The sequence below is a fragment of the Saccopteryx bilineata genome, chromosome 6 (genome assembly GCF_036850765.1).
Source record: "Saccopteryx bilineata isolate mSacBil1 chromosome 6, mSacBil1_pri_phased_curated, whole genome shotgun sequence".
NCBI lineage: Eukaryota > Metazoa > Chordata > Mammalia > Chiroptera > Emballonuridae > Saccopteryx > Saccopteryx bilineata.
Genome location: NC_089495.1, coordinates 153,213,330 through 153,228,529, shown reverse-complemented (window position 1 = coordinate 153,228,529; position 15,200 = coordinate 153,213,330). Strand labels below are relative to the sequence as shown.

The window sequence follows — 15,200 nt, the reverse complement described above, 5'->3', positions numbered from 1 at the left end:
TACATGTCAATGTTTAAAAAAACACATGGCCCTGGCCGGTTGGCTCAGCAGTAGAGCGTCGGCCTGGCGTGCAGGGGACCCAGGTTCGATTCCCGGCCAGGGCACATAGGAGAAGCGCCCATTTGTTTCTCCACCCTCCCCCCCTTCCTCTCTGTCTCTCTCTTCCCCTCCTGCAGCCAAGGGTCCATTGGAGCAAAGATGGTCCGGGCACTGGGGATGGCCCCTTGGCCTCTGCCACAGGAGCTGGGGTGGCTCTGGTCGCTGCAGAATGAAGCCCTGGAGGGGCAGGGCATCGCCCCCTGGTGGGCAGAGCATTGCCCCTGGCGGGCGTGCCGGGTGGATCCCGGTCGGGCGCATGCGGGAGTCTGTCTGACTGTCTCCCCGTTTCCAGCTTCAGAAAAATACAAATAAATAAATAAATAAATAAAAATAAAAATAAAAAAACACAGGAAAGCCAAAGAGAAAATTTATTCTTGTCTGGCCTGTGGTGGTGCAGTGAACAAAGCATTGACTGGGAATGCTGAGGTCACCCGTTTGAAACCCTGGGCTTGCCTGGTCAAGGCACATATGCCAAGCAATCAATGAACAACTAATGAAGTAACTACAAGTCAATACTTTTCGCTCTGCAACTCCTCTCTCTCTGTAAAATTAATAAAAAATATTTTTTAAAATGTATTTTTTATCACACTTATTGGGAAGGCATTATAGTTAATGATTTTGTATATATTCTACTTTTTAAAAAATTTTCTGCATGTACAAGTTTATCTCACATGCACACTCATGTACTCTTTTTGTTTTGATTTAATGGGATCACATATTTTGCAGTCTTTTTCTCTTACATGAATTGCAATATGTCATGACACTATTTTTAAAGAGAAGCTGGTGCTGAGTCTTGAGGTTGTGACCCACTTAAGCTTAGTATTAACGTTTGCAGTGAAGCAAAAGTGACTCATTATATATGGTTGCTAAGCTTTTTAGATAGGGTGGTGCTATAACTACCTAAATTACATGTCTTCTCAGTAAGTTATTGATAACTTTAACAAAGAAAAATGGTACTTATCTTTAACTCCAGTGCCTAATGACTGACTTTGAATTCAGTTTAAACTGGTTTGATTACTTAATTGTTCTGAGATTTTAAAATCTTAACGTTGACGCCAATCGCTGATATATGTCAAGAATTTTTATGACCATGAAGAGGATGCCAATGGAACGGGATTTTAATGTTATGGCATAGTCTGGTTGCTTTGATCCAATCCTTGAAACAGCCCAGGCTGCAGTGATGTTGAGCACCTACCTACGGTGGGCTGAGTGTTGGGTACATTATCTTATTTAATCCTTATCATAACTGTTTTCAGTTATGGTATGTACTTATGAGGAAATGGAGGCACAGAGAGGTTAAGATACTTGTCGAAGGTCACACAGCTAGTAAGTGGTAGAGCCATACAGGACTGTTTTTTTTAAGGAAGGTGTTTTGCCCTTTTGACTTTTCCTTGTAGAGAACAAAGTACTTCAATGCTATCATGGACTGACACTTGTAATCCAAGCACATTGTTTTAGGCTTTTTATGAATATTCTTCTTGATTAATGTTTGAACAACTCTTATTGATCATTTTGGTAATTGTTTTTCATTCTTAGCCTTAATTTGTTCAGAACAGCCTCATTACTAATGAGGAAAAGTACATTTTGCCTGAGGTCTTTTGTTTGGTGTTCATGGCTATTTTTAGAAACCTGGTTAAATACATTCTTTTTTTGTTTGTTTGTTTTCTTTTTATATATGAATGAGAGGAGGGGAGATAGTGAGGCAGATTCCTGTATATGTCCTGACCAGGATCCACCTGGCAACACCAGTCTTGGGCCAATGCTAGAGTACTGAGCTGGTTTTAGCACCTGAGACTCAGTGCCCAGGGCCACACTGGAACCAATCAAGCCACTAGCTGCTGGAGGGGAAGAGGGAGAGAAGGAAGGCAGGGGAAAAGATGGTTGCTTCTCCTGCCCTGACTGGGAACCGAACCCAGGATGTCCATACATCAGGCCAACACTCTATCCACCGAGCCACTGGGCAGGGCCTAAATTCCTTATTTTTAAAAAGAACACTACTAGATTAGAAGGGCAGGTTGTGTATTGCAAGCCAAAAATTTCAATTGCAAATATTTTTTGGTTTTAATTTTACTGAATAAGAGATCATACTCTTGGGAACCATTTTTTAAAATATGATGCTTTAAAACATTTAGCAGTATTGACATTAAATTTAGGACCTAACTGTTGAAATTAGAAAAGGAAGGTATAATGAAGTCTGACTTTGAGCAGATCTGTTAATATGTTTCTAGAGTGAATCCAAAGAGCTATTTTTTTTTAAAATAGCTTAATTTGGGAGATTAGTTAGCTGTTTTGAGGAGGTTTGTGCAACTGTTTTCTACACATCTGATTCTATTTTGTTGGTGTTTATAGAGGATATAATGGTACAGTTTTTAAGGAAAAGTTTGGAACCTTTTTAACAACTTTAAAAAGACCTATATTTTAATTTTTTAGAAACTTCATTGACAAAGGATGCTATAAAAACTGCCTGTGCCCTGATGAGGCAGTAGTGCAGTGAATAGAGCGTTGGAGTGAGACACAGAGGACCCAGGTTTGAGACCCTGAGGTCACTGGCTTGAGCATGAGCTCATCTGGCTTGAGTGCAAGCTTACCAGCTTGAACGTGGGGTCGTTGGCTTAAGCGTGGGATCATAGACATGACCTCATAGTTGCTGGCTTGAGCCCAAAGGTCACTGGCTTGAGCCCAAGGTCACTGGCTTGAGCAAGGGGTCACTCGCTCTACTGTAGTCCCCCGGTCAAGGCACATATGAGAAAGCAATCAATGAACAACTATGGTGCCACAATAAAGAATTGATGCTTCTTATCTCTCTCCCTTCCTGTCTGTCTGTCCCTATCTGTTCCTCTTTCTGACTTTCTGTCTGTCTCTGTCAAAAAGAAAAAGAAAAAAGAGCTCGGTTATAAGCATGGCCCCAGGTGGGCAGAGCATCTGCCCTAGATGGAGGTTGCTGGGTGGACCCCGGTCGGGGTGCATGTGAGGGTCTCTCTCTCTCTCACCTCCTCTCACTTAGAAAAGAAGAAAAAGAAAAGAAAAACCTTCTGAGCCATATAAGTTCTCATTAATGGGTCCAGGCAGTCCTGGCAGCCTGGACTGAGAGTCTGGTTCCTGTATTGGTTCCTGAAACAATTCAAGGAGCATTGCAGATTTCCTCAGTGTGACTTCACATGAAGAAAAGGGAGAGAAAAGTAAAGCTTTTCTGTTCTTCATCCAGGTGATTTTACTATTCCATCCACACTTCAGACATTTGTATTTTAAAATGGTACTGCATTTAGTGGTGAGTATGTGGGATGGTGAGCCAAAAAAAAAAAAAAAAAAAGAGAGAGAGAGACCAAGCAGTAGCTATGCTTAAAGACTAGTGCATGATTGGGTAGGCCTAATGATACTCCACCCTCTCCCACTTTGAACTGCCAATCAGTAGCTATACTGTCTGGAATAGGAATAGTCATAGCTTCTGTGAGGCCAAAGAGCTGTCACAAAGTCCATAGAAGAACTTTTAGGACCTTCTTCAAGGTCTGTTTGTTCTTAGTGTTTGGGAATCCATAGCTGATGCAAAGCAACAAATAGAAAAAAGGTTGCCATAGGCATTCAACACAATGTGACTCGTGGACATGTGAAAATCAGGGGACAGGCTAAAATGTTAATAGAAGATAATATAACTTAAAGCATGCCAGTCTAGGTAAGGCACTCAAGGCAGAACCTCGTGTATGCCACAGAATCCAAGGGTATTACTATGAGCAGTACCCCCTGGGTGGTAACCATCTGGGGGTTTTATTTTCGGTGATTAGTTGGATACTCTGGGCTGACAACCCTGGGGAAGAGTATAGATTCGGGCATAGGGAGATTGGGGCATTTAGAGTCAGCACATTGCACTTACGTTTGTTTTTGCTGAGCATTCTTAGGCAAGTTGGGTGTTCCTTCTCTAAGAATGTACTTGTCACTTGATGAGGAGTATTTCCAGCACACTAATGTTTCCACATGTCTATAATGAGAAGCTTCCTGAAGATTCCATAAAGTTCTTGGATTTATGTTTGAGTGTATGACTCATGCAGTTTTGAATTATATTCATGAGTAAATTCTTTATGTCAGACTTATATACCACCTGCAGAACACAGCAGTAGGGTATCAGTTTCCTGAATGATGATCTGTCCTTTTTTTAAGAGCTATGCCCTAGCAGGTTTACTAAAATTACATTTACCCCATTGCAAGACTAATAGAAACAAATTTTGGAGAACATTTTTCATGTCACATTTAGATAGTTAATAAGAGAGATAGTTTTTAAAAAACAATTAGATTCCCTGCATACAGGCTTTGGTTTTGATATATAAAAGAATACTTTTGTAGGGAAAACATTACCAATTTTGAGAAGAAATTAAAACTTGTAAATTTAATCTCAATTTCATGCAGTTTTTTCTTTTAAGAAATTAGAGCGATCAAATTTTTTTTTTTTTTTTTTTTTTTTTTACAGAGACAGAGAGTGAGTCAGAGAGAGGGATAGACAGGGACAGACAGGAACAGAGAGAGACAAGAAGCATCAATCATTAGTTTTTTATTGCGCGTTGCAACACCTTAGTTGTTCATTGATTGCTTTCTCATATGCGCCTTCACCGCGGGCCTTCAGCAGACCGAGTAACCCCTTGCTGGAGCCAGCGACCTTGGGTTCAAGCTGGCGAGCTTTTGCTCAAACCAGATGAGCCTGCGCTCAAACCAGCGACCTCGGGGTCTCGAACCTGGGTCCTCTGCATCCCAGTTTGATGCTCTATCCACTGCGCCACCGCCTGGTCAGGCTTTCTTTTTTTTTCTTTTCTTTTTTTCAAATCTTAAGGAAAAAAAACAGCCTCATTAACATACAGCCAAAAGAGTCTTGGGTTGATTTTGGTTGGTCTCTTATAACCCTCAATACAGTGAGTACAAGAAATGTAGAAGCATTTCTTTCTATATTATAATTAACTGAAAATATCCTGCTCCTGTAATGGGTCACGTGAGTTTTTATGTACAACTTTTATAAACTTGGCCATTTTCTAGTGCTGCTTACAGGCAAAGAAGTTTGTCAGATGCGATGTTTCGGTGCAGGCATTCTTGCTCACAAGCAGGTATCCATGTGCTTCCTGAATTCCATAGGAACAATTGTTGAGGAGGTCAGGTGACCCCCAAACGATTTTTTTAAAACTTTTGTAGGAAATTTCAAATATGCACAAAAATAAAGAGATAGTATAATGAACCTCCATACACCCAACACCAAGCTTCAATAATTGTCAATATTTTGCCAATTTCCCATTCAATTTATTAACTTATGGCATGGCTGAACTGTAATTCTAGTTCACCAGTATATAAATATTTTTTTCCTTGGGAAAGTGCATCCTGAATTCCAGCTAGGTATTCTAGGACCATCCTTTTTTTTTTTTTTCTTTTTCTGAAGCTGGAAACGGGGAGAGACAGTCAGACAGACTCCCACATGCGCCCGACCAGGATCCACCCGGCACGCCCACCAGGGGGCGATGCTCTTCCCACCAGGGGGCGATGCTCTGCCCCTCCGGGGCGTCGCTCTGTTGCAACCAGAGCCACTCTAGCGCCTGGGGCAGAGGCCAAGGAGCTATCCCCAGCGCCCGGGCCCTCTTTGCTCCAGTGGAGCCTTGGCTGCGGGAGGGGAAGAGAGAGACAGAGAGGAAGGAGAGGGGGAGGGGTGGAGAAGCAAATGGGCGCTTCTCCTGTGTGCCCTGGCCGGAAATCGAACCCGGGACTTCTGCATGCCAGGCCGATGCTCTACCACTGAGCCAACCGGCCAGGGCCAGGACCATCCTTCTTGGCTGTGTTAGGTATCATCTATAGAGGAGAGAGGCTATGGGTGTTGTGGTTCTGAGATTTCTCATCATGTTTTTTCGAAGAGTAGTGTATTAATCATGAAAAAAAAATCAATGCTAGGTATCTTTTCATTTCTAAAATGTCTGTGAAAGTACTAAATCAATAGAAGACTATTCTTATTGTATAATAACTAATCTTTAAGGAGTATGCTATACCCCAGAAGGCTAGACGATTATAATCAAGATGGCTCCAGGGCATGTGCATATTGGCGTTGGTGTCTGGGCTTCTTTGTGAATTATGTTTCATTTTGTTGCTTATTTCAGTGGTTTCCAAAATGGGTTGATGAAGACACTGTACAAGAAGAAAATATTAAAGTTTCTACTTATATATATTTTTACTATTTCTATATAAGAATGTAATAAAAGGCCTGACCTGTGGTGGCGCAGTGGATAAAGCGTCGACCTGTAAATGCTGAGGTTGCCGGTTCGAAACCCTGGGCTTGCCTGGTCAAGGCACATATGGGAGTTGATGCTTCCAGCTCCTCCCCCCTTGTCTCTCTCTCCTCTCTCTCCCTCTCTGTCTCTCTCTCCTCTCTAAAAATGAATAAAAAAATAAAAAAAAAGTAATAAAAGCCTTGCTAATATTTAACACATAGGTGACCATATGTTGATTGACCTTTGGCCAAAATCCTTGGAAATTAATCAACACTATTTGAAATATGAATTTACATTCATTATCATTAACAATGAGCCTCACCCTAAGACTATATATGGTGTCTTGAGGTGTCAGGTGAAGATAGTACAAAGCTATAAGAAAGGAAAAACTAAATATTAGCAAAAACGCTGTTTCATCTTTATTTCTATTTTTTACTTTATATAAAAGTTGTATTAAATTCAATTATGTACATAATTTATAAGTAAATGTATATATTATGGGTACATACTCAAAATTAAAATTTTTTTTTCTTTTCCAAGTGAGAGGAGGGGACATAAAGAGACAGACTCCAGCATGTGCCCCAACTGGGATCCACCTGGCAACTCCTGTCTAGGGCTGGTGCTCTGCCCATCTGGGACCATACTCAAAACCAAACTATTTTTAGCACCTGAGGTAGAGGCTCCACAGAGCTATTCTCAGCTCCGGGGCTATATGCTTGAACCAATCAAGCCATGGCTGCAGGAGGGGAAGAGAGAGAGAGAGAGAAGAAGGAGGGGGAGGAGTGGAGAAGTAGATGGTCGCTCCTCCTATGTGCCCTGACTGGAAGTTGAACCCAGGACTTCCATACACTGAGCTAACACTCTACCACTGAGCCATCCAGCCAGCGCCAAAATTGTTAATTTTTAAAATATTATTGATTTTAGAGAGAGAGGAAGGGTTGGGGGAGAGAGAAACATCAATTTGTTGTTCCACTTATTTATGCATTCATTGGTTGATTCTTGTATGCGCCCTGACCTGGGATCAAACCTGCAACCTTGGTGTGTCAGCAGTGTACTTTATCCAACTGAGCTACCTGGCCAGGGCTTCCCATTTTTTTTACTGTGAAGTAAAAAGTTTGGAGGCTACTAATTTATTTGCTTACCAATCTATTTATCAGCTGATAATTTTGACAATTATTAATATTAATATGGCTTAATACTTTATAATCAGACCTTGATTATGTCAGTGGTTCATTGAGATCGTGTTTTTCTTCTGTCTGATTTGAATGTTTGTTATTTCTCACCTCTGTTACTGTTTACCGTTGCATTACTAGAAGCGTTCTATAGTTACCTGAATTGGGGAGATGCTGCCCTGAAGGATAGGAAAAGCTGGAATAAAGACCATTTCCTCAGGCACAAGCAGAGGTTGTGGCTTTAGCTCTGACTTAGTACTTCTAGTGGCATGGCTGTGAAGGGGACCTTGAAACAGGCAGTTGGTTGACCAAAGTCACCTTGCTAAATTTATCTAAATAATAATAATAAAAAGATTCTGCATATCTAAAAAACTCCCAGATACTGTTGATGCTGCTGGCTCACAAACCACACTTTGAGTAACATGGATATAAAATTAAGGGTATTATCAACCCTCAATCCATAAAAGTATATGAAACATTCTGCCATATATAAAGAATATAGAATATACATAAATAAACAAACAGATGTATTCTTGGATTGCATTTCCTGAAATGTGTCCCATGAGACATTAGGCCCATGGTTACTTCAATCACTCAGCACATATACTGCATGTCACACAGGGAATTCTGTCCCTCTCAGAGATCTGCAATCTCAGTATTGCCATGTTATAGATTCTGGGAAATCCTGTAAAAAATAAAAGTATATTTCACCCCCCTCAAAAAAAAAAAAAGAAACAGGCAGTTGGAGGATGTAAATGGTATTAATGCTGATGCTTCCCTCCCCTAATGGACATTATTTTATTTTAAAGATCTTATTTATTGATTTTACAGAGGATGGGTGGGGACAAGAAGTATTTGCTTCACTCTAGCTGTTCATTGGGTTGCTTTTCATTATGTGCCTTGACGGGGCAAGCCCAGGGTTTCGAACTGGTGACCTCAGCGTTCCAGGTTGGCACTCTATCTACTGAGCCACTGCAGGTCAGGTGAACTTTGTATTTTTCTTTATTCTTTTTTTTTTTTTTTTTTACAGAGACAGAGCGAGAGTCAGAGAGAGGGATAGATAGGGACAGACAGATAGGAACGCAGAGAGATGAGAAGCATCAATTATCAGATTTTCGTTGTGGCACTTTAGTTGTTCATTGATTGCTTTCTCATATGTGCCTTGACCGTGGGGCTACAGCAGACTGAGTAACCCCTTGCTCAAGCTAGCAACCTTGAGTCCAAGCTGGTGAGCTTTGCTCAAACTAGATGAGCCTGCGCTCAAGCTGGTGACCTCGGGGTCTTGAACCTGGGTCCTCTGCATCCCAGTCCAACGCTCTATCCACTGCGCCCCCTCCTGGACAGGCTTTTTCTTTATTCTTAATGGTATCTTCAAGCAGCATTTATTTTGAATGTTGACTGTTCGCTTGAGGCTATTATTTAGAGTATGAATTCTCTATGTCTATAGGTCTGTTTGGGTTACATGGGAAAAACCAAATTTGAATCTAAAGTTCTGTAAAGTTTAATAGACTGTTCCTGTCATATTCTTGAAATCTATGAACTATACTTTGGTTTAACCAATGACTCCAGTCCTAAACCATCACATAATACATCAAAAAGGTCTGACCAGGCAGTGGCGCAGTGGATAGAATGTCGGACTGGGATGCGGAAGGACCCAGGTTCGAGACCCCAAGGTCGCCAGTTTGAGCGCGGGCTCATCTGGCTTGAGCAAAAAGCTCACCAGCTTGGACCCAAGGTCGCTGGCTCGAGCAAGGGGTTACTTGGTCTGCTGAAGGCCCGCGGTCATGGCACATATGAGAAAGCAATCAATGAACAACTATGGTGTTGCCACGAAAAACTGATGATTGATGCTTCCCATCTCTCTCTGTTTCTGTCTGTCTGTCCCTATTTATCCCTCTATCTGACTCTCTCTCTGTCCCTGTAAAAAACAACAACAACAAAAAAACATCAAAAAGGGTTTAAGCATGGCAAAAAGAAAATCCTGCTTATGTTTTAGCTTGGGAGACAAAAGAAAAGTAATCACCTTTTTGTCTCCTTTAGAGATCATTTTTTCCAGCGGCAGCCTCTCGTCCTGGCTCTGTTCTTCTGTTTAGGATTCGCACCTTCCCTGATAAGACTAGATGAAGAAATAACGCAGGGACTCTGAGTGATAGGCAGCCTCAAATGACGGCACAGCCATGTGACACAGGGTGTCAGCCCAGGCACCCAAAGCTCTGAAGATAAATGCCCGTTGCTTCCTTGGACCACAGGCTGGTGTTTTCCTCTGGTCATCTCAGTATCAAGTTGACCAAGAGAGCATTGGCCTTGACCTCCTGATTGGCACTGTAACCGAAAGTGAGCACAATAATAGTTCTTCCAGACTTTATTATTTTGAAAAAAGTTAATTGTAGCTTTTAATCTTTCCTAGCATTAAATGAATCCCTTTATAGATTGCAGTTTGGACTTTCAGCCAGACGTGGCTTCTAAATCCACCAGAGAATTGAAGAGAAAACCCTGACCTTTTACAAATGGGATCATAGGACCAGTCTGTGGGCCAGACAGCTGCAGCCTGGCTGACTGTGGTCATTGTCTCAGTGGCATGCACTGTCTCTACTTTCCCAGTTGCAGCTTCAGAAAGAAACAAGGCTTGTCTGAGTCGCTTTAGTGTGGGATGAGAGCATCTCTGAGTTTTATAGCTGACTGTTGAAATGCGACAAGTTGCTAACTATATGCTGTATCTCTTTATATCCACTCCTATGTCTTATAACAAAATAAAGCTGGATTAACATCCTACTTGGTAAGAAATTCCGAGTTAAGAATTTTTGAACAGCTGAGTGGTGGAGGGTTGAGCGTTATATAAGGAACAGGGTAAAGGCCCTGGAGTAGCTGTGCTGCTCTCAAGATCTGATATTTGACTGCTTAGATCTGGAAATTCCATGTGTAGCTTCCCAGATTGGTTAAGCCCCAGAAAAAAATGAGCCGATTGATGGTATAAAAGGCAGTTAGAGCCCTGGCCGGTTGGCTCAGTGGTAAAGCATCGGCCTGGCATGCAGGAGTCCTGGGTTCAATTCCCGGCCAGGGTACACAGGAGAAGCGCCCATCTGCTTCTCTACTCCTCCCCCTCTCCTTCCTCTCTGTCTCTCTCTTCCCTTCCCACAGCCAAGGCTCCATTGGAGCAAAGTTGGCCTGGGCACTGAGGATGGCTCTGTGGCCTATGCTGCAGGCACTAGAATGGCTCTGGTTGCAACAGAGAAACGCCCCCGATGGGCAGAGCATCGCCCCCTGGTGGGCATCATGCCGGGTGGATCCCGGTCGGGTGCATGCGGGAGTCTGTCTGATTGCCTCCCCGTTTCCAACTTCAAAAAAATACAAAAAAAAAAAAAAAAAAAAAAAAAAAGGCAGTTAGGGTTTGCATTGGGAAATTGCTCTCTGCAGCCTAGTTTCGGGTCAGTAGGGGTGCGTTAGGGAGACAGAATGAGAGGGACTCAAGAGTCATGCCTGGCAACATCTTGGCCTAAGCCTTCTAATGCCCAGTCTGCATCCTGGATGCCTGATTAATGTGGGTTAAGTGGCAACCCTTGTGAGTGTCTCTAGGTTTCCTATCAAAGCTTGTAGTGTTCTGGAAAGAGCCCTACATAGAATCAGGAAACCTGGATTCCAGTCATAACACATCTCTCTCTGCTATATAAGATACAGCTATTCAGTTTCTGTTCTGAAAATTTTAACATTTTTAACTTTTAAGATTCTTTCTGAGGTTACTTTTTTTTTTTTTTTTTAAACCTGAGCTGCTTTGTGCAATTATAACTTGGTTTTTCTCATTGGGAACAGTGACCAAGTTGTCTACTTCAAAGTAAGCTGGACAGCTCCCTGCACTTAGTAGGGTCCCAGCTTGTTCTTTTGCTTGTCACCACTTCCACACCTGGAACTTACTTGCACCTACTTATGTGTGCTTTACATCAATTTTTATTAATCCTCACAGCTACATTGATGTATTCAGTTGACAAATACTTGTTACAGTTGTGATTGTCTTGTGGTTTGTGGTTAAGTAAGCCAGGCAGTTAACAGATATAGTGACAGGAGGAAAGTGACCTAGGTGATCAGGGCAGCTTCCTGGGGGAAGTGTCATCTTTACCATGACCTGAGGGATGACCAGGTGTTAGCCAGACTGAAGGTGGGTCTGTGCTGGAGAGGTGAAATAAGAGCCTGGACCTCGGAGTCAGGTAGACTTGGTTTGGGTCTCAGGTTTGCCACTCTCTGGAGAGCAGTGTTTTTCAATTGCCAGTCTGTGAACCAGCCTCCAGAAATTTTGTGCCAGTCTGCAAAAGAGTTAACCACCCTGATGTTGTATAAAGATTATAGACCCAGTGATCTTTTTCTAATTCACTTGTGCTCAGGGTGATTTCTGCCTTAGCGGTCCCTGAAATAATTCTTACATTTTCATCAGTCCCCAAGTGTAGAAAGGCTGAAAACCACTGCTCTCGACCATTTTTTTAAAACCATTCTCTAGACAAATCACTTAATCTTTCTGTCCACTTTCCTCACCTTTGAAACTGTAGGGGATTGGCATAAGTAAAGGAGATAATGCACCTTGAGGTACCTACATCAGAATATGAGCTTAAATGTCATCTATTATTACGAATATTAACGTTAGTATTTTTAGAATTGTGTAAGATTTGTTTCTTTTACTCTATGCAAATTGTACCTCAATAAAGTACTGTTAGCATGGAAAAAGTCATAATGGCTTGAGCAGCATGTCAGCTTGGAGGGAAAATGAGCAGTGTATCAGCAAATCAAATTCAGCGTGGTATAAGATGGATAATAATAGTGTTGTGATTGTAAATTAGCTCTCTGGGGTGGGCTGCCAGTCCTCTTTGTACCATTCACTGATTTCCATGGTGTAGGAACTCCCACCAGAGTCAACTGCAAGCTGCCATTGTAAAGTCAGCAAATATGCATTTGGGAAGAGACATGTAGAATTGGCTCTCGTGAGCTGATATGATCCAACTTCAGCACATCATGACCAGTACATAATTTCCCCAAGAATATAAGACTGGTTCATATTTGAAAATCAATGAATGTACTTCATAATAACAGACTAAAGAAAAAGACAAATTATGAACTAAAAAATGTATTAGTTTTACACTTAGCAAAACAGAGCCAGCCAAACTGATACTGTGACAATACAGTCCATTTCAGGCCCCACTGTGCCCTGTATTGCTTGTCCCTTTTGCAATTCATTGCTGTGATCATTGCTGTTTCTTTATGAACACCAAGGTCACATCCTGTTCCCATGGCTGCTGCTTACTGATTCAACATTTGTGAATAGATACAAGTGACTCTTTGAAAGGAGGGAGGGATATTTCTAGCTCATGGAAAAAGAAACAAACCAAAATATATAAATCTATACAGTTGACTCATGAATTTCATACATACCTCCCAAGACAAAGAGGTATATGTGCCTAATTTTACTTACATAACATTCAGGGTATTCTTTGTGACGAATATCTTATGGATGCTCTAGTGGGGTCATAAGATGGTAGAATGAAGGCTTAGTTCTTCTCTCCTGGTTTAGGTCAAGAGCACTGTCCTGTTTTTAATCTTTGTATCAACTCCTGACACATTGTTTGGCCTATGTTTTGATGAATGGATAAATGAATAAAAGATAACTTAGAGGATTCTTCATTTGCAGAGGCCCTCCAGACTTTGTGAGATCAAGTACCCCCCCCTCCCCGTAGAAAGAGCTATTCCTTGAAAAGAATGACAACCTCAACTCTAGTGGAGTGATTGTTAGCGTTTCTCTGCTCATTAGAAAGATATTTATAAAATGGGGATGGGAAGATATCAATTAAAATTCCCTAGAGAATTTCTCCTAAAGAGAGCTGGGCTACCCATGTCATCTAAAAAAGTACTGTGAGGCAGGCAGTATTAAATGATGGGTATTGATTACAGCTATGAGATATAGCTTTAGCTCAATTTTATGGTATGTCTGGCTTTTGTGTGCTGTTTGTACACTTCAATATGTTTGCCCTTTAAAAAAATCAATGTAGGCCCTGGCCGGTTGGTTCAGTGGTAGAGCGTCGGCCTGGCGTGCAGGAGTCCCGGGTTCGATTCCCGGCCAGGGCACACAGGAGAAGCGCCCATCTGCTTCTCCACCCCTCCCCCTCTCCTTCCTCTCTGTCTCTCTTCCCCTCCTGCAGCCAGGGCTCCATTGGAGCAAGGTTGGCCTGGGCGCTGAGGACGGCTCTATGGCCTCTGCCTCAGGCACTAGAATGGCTCTGGTTGCAACAGAGCGGCGCCACAGATGGGCAGAGCATCGCCCCCTGGTGGGCATGCTGGGTGGATTCCAGTCGGGTGCATGCGGGAGTCTATCTGACTGCCTGCCCATTTCCAACTTCAGAAAAATACAAAAAAAAATCAATGCATAAGTACAATTATGTACCCAAAACATACCAAATTATTCCTCAGCACTGAGTATCCTTCAGGCTAAGCACTTTCTCAGCAACCTCAAGTCTTGATAAGTTGACACAAATCATAATCAAGTTTGGCTCCAGTGTCCCAAATACCAATGTTCATAATTTTCATATTGAATCTGATGTATGTTTATTCTAATTTTATGAATGGAAGTTTTTCTCCATCAGGGATGGATGAACGAAATTTACAACTATGATCCAGAAACTTACCATGCGACTTTGACACATTCAGTCTTTGTTCGACTTGAGGGTGGAACCTTAAGACTTTCAAAGCCCAATAAAAATATATCCAGGAGGGCAAGCTACAATGAAGCAAAGCCAGAGGTCACCTATATCAGCCAGAAAATCTATGACCTCTCAGACAGCAAGGTGAGCCTAACTAATTTTGGAAACTTAGAAGAATGAATAGCATCTTAATTGTGTTACTCTATTTTTCCCCTAAAATAATTGTGTTTGTGTGTATGTGTGTGTGTGTTTACAGTATTAGGATAATTAAAGAGCAGTACCTTTCAAATGTGCATATGCATCTCCTGAGTATCTTTTATTAAAATATATTTATTTAATTTATTACCTTTTTTAGTTACTAGATTACTGGTTTATTATACAAGTATATCACTAGAAATAAGGTGCACAGGGCAAGGTCTGGGGAGAGGGCCAGGAGCTTCCATGTCCTCCCCAGGCTTGCCGCCCTCCTAATCTCCGTGTGCAGCCTCCTGGAAGCTCTCCTGAGCACCTTTTCAAATGCACATTCTAATTCAGCAATTCTCAGTGGGGCCTGAGAGTCTGCATTTTTGTGATTTCCCAAGTAATACCCACGGTGCTGGTCTGAGGACCACACTTTGAGGAGCAAGGGTGTAGCACACTCTTCTAACTTTGAGAGTTAATTTTTTCAGTCAAACAAAAAGCTACGTGTGGTGGTGCTAGGATAATAACTAATGAAGTCTCTATAAGTGTGGAAATTATTGATATGCAAAACAACTACATTTTGATAAAAGAATTATCTATTTGTGTTTTTGAGAAATTAAATTATTTGTTATTCTAAAAAGCTATATATTCTCTATTCTTATGTGAGTGATTTTTAACTTTCTCCAAAATAACAGAAATATTTTAAATAGCTTTTGTATAAATTTTTTCTTAACGTGAAGATAAAAAAACTTGAGCTTTTCGTCTAGACCTAGTTTCACAAATTGTTTTCCCTCCCAGCTTCCGTTTGGCCCATGGTCATTAAACTCAGTTGATATCCAAACTGAGTT

The 15,200-nt window shown here is 41.6% G+C and overlaps 1 protein-coding gene across 3 annotated transcripts in view; it reads left to right on the top strand.

The window, feature by feature from the left end:
* Positions 1–15,200, top strand: part of TEX2 (testis expressed 2) — a 122,738-nt gene that overhangs the window by 51,527 nt on the left and 56,011 nt on the right. For all 3 annotated transcript variants that reach the window (XM_066234337.1, XM_066234335.1, XM_066234336.1), the window contains exon 3: positions 14,116–14,316. In XM_066234337.1, the coding sequence (XP_066090434.1) occupies positions 14,116–14,316 (201 nt within the window). The remainder of the gene's footprint in view (positions 1–14,115; positions 14,317–15,200) is intronic.